Raw genomic sequence first — 6,031 nt, 5'->3', positions numbered from 1 at the left:
AAGAGCAACAATGTTAATTGTGGGAGGGAAAAAATTAAGAACTCAAGACAGGTCACCGGCCATTTTCTGGTCACTCTGATTTGTTGGATCCAAACCCAGTAGGACACGTACAGAAGCTGGTCCATAAACTCTTAAGTTGTTTGATTTGAAGTATTTTTGCAAATTCTGCAAAATAAAACTATAGATTATATGGTTTAAATCGAAAAGCACTGCTTCTTATATCGCAGGTCAATAAACCCAATAGTACTTCCGATAAAATGAATTTGTTGATACGCTTCTTACATTGCATTAGTTACTAGTACTACCACGCTACTGCTGGCGCTCCCGAGCAAGACAGGGACGAAGCCAAGAGAGAGGAGGCATAAAGAGAAACCAACAAGACCACCCAGCGAGTGCGCCGAGGTTGCCAGAAGTCAAAGCAAACGTTTCTGCTGCTGACGCTCCCGAGCAATACAGGGAAGGACGGTCAACAATATAGTGTGGAAGAAGCCAAATACTAGGAGGCATTAAGAGAGACCGGCCAGGAGACTGCCAGCAGCAAGCCAGAGGTCACACAGACGGGCGCTTGGTTGCGCCAGCACTGTGACAGAGGAGAAACACCACCCTCTCATGTATAAATAGGAGCAAACCAGAGGTCACACAACATCCAGAACGAAGATATCTTCCTGCCTCCACTTCCTCTTCCTCTAGGCAGCCTGGGAGAGTGAGTGAGGAAGCAAGAAATTGGTAAAAATGGATCTAAGTGACAACCAGATTCAGATCCTCGAGAGGTTGATCAAGCACCATTTCCTATGGCTTATTTCTCGTGTCGTATTTTCATGGTGATCCATGTACAGGGTATTCAAGGTTTTCTTTTTCGTTTTTTGAAAACTGCAGGGCTTTCAAGTTGTGCCCCTACCCCAGTGAGACCCAGCACGCTGATCTCGGCCGCGAACTTGGCGTGCAGCCGCATCAGATCGAATTCTGGTTCAAGAACCGCCGTGCCCAGATGAGCAGGGTATGAACTCGATCTCCTCTCAATTTTTCCAAGGTTTCAGTTTTTTCCACCTGGTCATGATGGAATGTAATGGATCTCGATGTAGTGTTTGGGGTTGACGGCATGGCAGGCTAGGGACGAGCAGGTTGATAACCACTTATCCGACTCGGAGAACGACAAGATCGACTCGGAAAACGACAAGATCCACTAAGACAACTTCGCCATGTGGGTTTGTGGATTGAGGGCTGATCCATTGATGTAAACTTAGTGAACGCCCTAGGTTTTTTTCTCTTCAATCTGTTTGTTCCAAATAACGTGACATAGACCTGCCTGCGAGCAGATGGTACGCACTGAGAGTCGGTCTCGACGGCAAGCATGTTTGCATCGAGTCCATGTGTCAGGTTGGGGTCGCTCCCGTTTCTACCGCGTCGTGAACCGAGTCATGGGATGGCATGGCACATCGGATCACACGCGATAATACTGGAGTTGTAGATCATGCACGCATGATCTGATTCGTGGGATGGCATGAGTCATTAGGAAGGTGGTGTGTGTTTAGGTTGGTCGTGCAACGACCGTTCTTTCTCTCTGTATTCCAAATAAAAAATCTGTAGCAAGTATTCATGGCATCAAATTCCATGTGTGCTCTGGGTTTGCTAGTGAGTATAACCTATGATGTGTCCAGGTAGTTGCGTGAGTAATCTTGGGTCACTGACAAACATTCAGTATCATATCCATGTGCTCTTGGCCATGTGGATATGTCGGACAGTCTGAAGAAAGGTGCGTGGCAAGGAACGATCTCCAATGGCAAGGAGGTCAACCGCGGTGAACCAGTCATGCAGTATGTTGTGCACGAGTTTGGGGAACAACACAATGGCCGATATGTTGACCTGGACGAACTACGACGACTTAGGTTAGGCAACAAGCGCGTGGCCTCTGTACGACGATGGCCGTCGGCATGACCATCGCTGGATGCCATGGCAACCGAAGCGTTGCTCCGCTCCCCCCCCCCCCCCCCCCCCCCCCCCACACACACACACACACACACACACAATGATGTCGATTTTCACCGTGAAACCAACGACAAGGAATGGTTGGGACATGATTAAGTAAAGGTCAGCATTTGGTAAATTAATTGGGTTAGGTTTCTCGAAACATATGTCCCATCGAACGCCAACAAATACGTTCCTAGAAAAAGGGAAACAGAAGAAAATAAACGGACTTATTTTGATTCCATAAATTTGTGCACATAAATTATCCAATTGAGCAAAATAGGCCCAGACCAAAACTGTTTGAAAATAGAGAGCACATCAATCTAAGCAAGAAATCAGATGATAATGCATTATTCAAGCAAATATATTAATCAATTGATAATTTCGTAGCATTAAGCGCAAGCAAACAACAAGCAACCAAAAGAAGAAAAAAGCTTGGGTACATGTGGGATGTACGTTTGCTTGCCCCTTTTCCTGTGCATGAGGTCGGCCCTTGGCCCCGACTTCCGCTGTCAAAATCAAAAAATGCACTTTCAAGTTTCAACTGGGCAATTGATCTCATTGTTTATCAAAAAGACTTCCGCTCCACTTTATATACTAACCAGACAATTCAGCACATACAACACAACACGACATGACATCACAACACATGCACACAAGGCATTGTACAAGGATGCTGAAGAACAACAACACAACTCCAAGAAAATGGCTAGTTAGGCGGGTGGGCACCGTTTGGCTTCGGTGGCAACTGCAGATGGCTTGTCCTTCTTCCTCCAGGAGGCATCTGCTCCGGGGAAACCGTAGATCTGGGTCTCCTAGATCGGATGATGATGGAGAGTTGTGTCATTCTCTCTCCTGGGGGTACTATTTTGGAGTAGGTACTGACTGGAGGGGCTAAGAGGTGGAGCGGTGTTGCATCTACCGCGTCAAAAACGATGGGTCTCGGTAGCATGGTGCGGTGGAGTATCGGCGTTGGAGGTGGGTTGATGGATGCAGGCAGACTGGTGGCATTGTCTGGTGTCGTGGCGGTGTCAACGGCAGTTGGGCCTGCCAAGGTTAGTGCAAGGATCTCTCTTGAATATGGGACGGCGGTAGACGGCAGCGCGGGATCCTAGAGCGAGCGCATGCGGTATGCGCTATGGGTCTGCTATGCCGGTTGGTGCTCTTGGCTCGCAGGCGGCGACTTTGTGAGGCCACCGGATTAGATGGTGTGCGTTGGTGCAGTCAGGGTTCATCATGGATATGCACGGTAGGTATAATGGTTGTGGAGGAAGTAAGAAAAAGTTTTTGCAAGAGGGAAATGGTTGTAGTTCTTATGAGTTGTTGTAGTTTTATGGCCGAAGGATATATCGTATTTTTGGAACAAACGACAGGAAATAAGAAAGGCATGTTACTTCAGAACTTTCACTCGAATCAAATATATATGGAACAAGAATTGTGGATCAAGATCTTGACGTTGTGTTGTTTCATGTTTAATAAGAAAACAAGACTAAATATAATCTCCCATGTAGAATGAAGAGATTTTGTAACGGAACATCCATTGTAAAAGGAGTGCAATGGTGCACTAAAGCAAACATATTGCCATATCTAGCCTAATGATACATGATAGGGCTTGCAATAATAGGTTGGTCATTGTTATGCTACTTTTCTTAATTAGAATTTGAATATTATGATTTAGAGGATAATGAACCACCTGTACTATTGATTAATTTGATATCCATACATAAGCAAGAGGCTGGAAATTAATGCCTATCAATTTCATGCTAAAATATTGCAGAATTTATTATAATGGTTAACAACTAATACATGGACGTACCTTCAGGATTAATTATCTCCCTTTCTACAAGAGGAACAATGGTAATTGTGGGAGGGGAGAAATTACGAACTCAAGACAGGTCACCGGCCATTTTCAGGTCACTCTGCATTTGTTTGTTGCATCCAAACCCAGTAGGGCTCGTACCGATGCAGGTCCATAAACTCTGAAGTTGTTTGATTTGAAGTGCTTTGCAAATTCTACTAAATGAAACTATAGATTACATGGTTTAAATCTGAATGCACTGCTTGTTACTCCCACCGCAAAGTAATACAAGAGTGTTTAGATCACTAGTAATCTAAACACTCTTATATTTCTTTACCGAGGGAGTACATCGCAGCTCAATAAACCCAATTGACCTGTACTATGATTTGAATTTTTTGGTATAAGCTTCTCACATCGCATTAGTTACTGGTACTACCACGCTACTGCTGGCGCCTCCGAGCAAGCCAGGGACGAAGCCAAGAGAGAGAGCAGGCATAAAGAGAAACCTCCAAGACAGCTGGCGAGTGAACCGAGGTGGTCAAAAGTCAAAGCGAACGTTTCTGCTGCTGGCGCTCCCGAGCAATACATGGACGGACGGTCAGCAATATAGGGTGGAAGAAGCCAAAAAAGAGGAGGCATTAAGAGAGACCATCCAGGAGACTTCTAATAAGCCAGAGGTCACACAGCAGTGTGACAGAGGAGAAACGCCACCCTCTCGTGTATAAATAGGAGCAAGGCAGAGGTCGCACAGCATCCAGTACGAAGATACCTTCCTGCCTCCAATTCCTCTTCCTCTAGCCAGCCTAGGAGAGTGAGCGAGAAATTGGTAACAATGGATCTCGATGAGGACCAGCACGCTCATCTCGGTCGTGAGCTTCGCGTGGAGCCCCAGCATATCAAACTCTGGTTCAATAACCGCCGTGCCCAGATGACGAGGGTATGAACTCGATCTCCTTTCAATTTTTCCAAGGTTTTCAGTTTTTCCGCCTGGTGATGATGGAATGTAACGGTATTTTGATGTGGTGTTTGTGGTTGACGGCGTTGCAGGCTAGGCACGAGCAGGTGGACAACCACTTATCTGACTCGGAGAATGATGAGATCGACTCGGAGAATGACGAGATCCACTAAGACAACTTCGCGATGTGGGTTTGTGGATCGAGGGCTTCGCGTGACTGTTTGTTCTAAATAACGCGCCATAGAACTGCCTGCAAGCACGCAGTGTGCGCTGAGAGTCGGTCTCGACGGCAAGCATGTTTGCGTCGATTCCATGTGTCAGGTTGGGGTCGCTCCCATTTCTACCGCGTCGTGAACCGAGTCATGGGATGGGATGGCACATCGGATCACACGTGATAATAGTGGAGCCGTAGATCATGCACACACGATCTGATCCGTGGGATGGCACGAGTCATTAGGAACGTGGTGTGTGTTTAGGTCGGTCGTGCAACGACCCTTCTTTCTCTCTGTATTCCAAATAAAAAAGCTGTAGCAAGTTTTCATGGCATCAAATTCCATGTGTACTCTATGTTTGCTAGTGTGTAAAACCTCGGATGTGTCCAGCTAGTTGCGTAAGTACTCTTGGGTCGTTGACAAACATTCAGTATCCCACGTGCTCTTGGCTATGTGAAGATGTCGGACAGTCCGAAGAAAGGTGCGCCACATGCAACGATCTCCAATGGCAAGGAGGTCAACCTCCGTGAACCAATCATGCAGCATGTTGTGCGCGAATTTGGGGATCAACACAATGGCCGATATGTTGAGCCGGACGAACTACGGAGACTCGGGTTATGCTACAAACGCGCGACCTATGTATGGTGATGGATGACCACTGCTGGATGCCATGGCGACAGAGGCGCTAGTCCCCCCCCCCCCCCCCCCCCCCCACACACACACACACACACAAACAATGATGTTTCTCAAAACATATGTCCTATCGAATGCCAACAAATAGGTTCTTAGAAAAAGGGAAACAAAAGAAAATAAACTCATTTATTTCGATTCGATAAGTTTGTGCACTAGAATTATCCAATTGAACAAAATAGGCCCAGACCGAAACTGATTGAAAATAGAGCAGACCGACCTAAGCAAGAAATCAGATGATAATGCATTATTCAAGCAAATGTATTAATCAATTGATAATCTCGTAGGATTAAGTGCAAGCAATCAACAAGCAACCAAAAGAACAAAAAAGCTTGGGTACATATGGGATGTACGTGTGCTTGTCCCTTTTCCTGTGCATGAGGTCGGCCTTCAGGGACGGAGCTCCCATGT

The 6,031-nt window shown here is 46.2% G+C and overlaps 1 protein-coding gene and 1 long non-coding RNA gene across 2 annotated transcripts; both read left to right on the top strand.

Moving 5' to 3' along the window:
* The first annotated feature begins 626 nt into the window (after positions 1-626).
* LOC147963836 (homeobox-leucine zipper protein ROC8-like) lies at positions 627-1,607 on the top strand. Its single transcript, XM_087528021.1, has 3 exons — positions 627-770; positions 877-997; positions 1,083-1,607. Exons 1-3 carry the CDS (start codon positions 733-735, stop codon positions 1,185-1,187), a joined length of 264 nt encoding a protein of 87 aa, XP_087384147.1. The 5' UTR covers positions 627-732; the 3' UTR covers positions 1,188-1,607.
* A 2,816-nt stretch (positions 1,608-4,423) lies between these two features.
* Positions 4,424-5,269, top strand: LOC147963835 (uncharacterized). The gene is made up of 2 exons (XR_015608255.1): positions 4,424-4,700; positions 4,811-5,269. It is a non-coding gene; the product is annotated as an uncharacterized LOC147963835 (long non-coding RNA).
* The last annotated feature ends 762 nt before the right edge of the window (positions 5,270-6,031 follow it).

Source organism: Triticum urartu, chromosome 6A (genome assembly GCF_056163025.1).
Source record: "Triticum urartu cultivar PI428250 chromosome 6A, HENAU_Tu73, whole genome shotgun sequence".
Lineage (NCBI taxonomy): Eukaryota > Viridiplantae > Streptophyta > Magnoliopsida > Poales > Poaceae > Triticum > Triticum urartu.
This window is presented reverse-complemented; position numbering and strand designations above follow the sequence as displayed.

What these genes read in the sequence shown, in the direction of transcription:
- LOC147963836 (XM_087528021.1), top strand. Translation starts at nt 733, where the DNA reads ATGGATCTAAGTGACAACCAGATTCAGATCCTCGAGAG. An exon ending in CAGATTCAGATCCTCGAGAG is followed by an intron (nt 771 to 876) that starts GTTGATCAAGCA and finishes TGAAAACTGCAG; the next exon opens with GGCTTTCAAGTTGTGCCCCT. An exon ending in GCCGTGCCCAGATGAGCAGG is followed by an intron (nt 998 to 1,082) that starts GTATGAACTCGA and finishes ATCTCGATGTAG; the next exon opens with TGTTTGGGGTTGACGGCATG.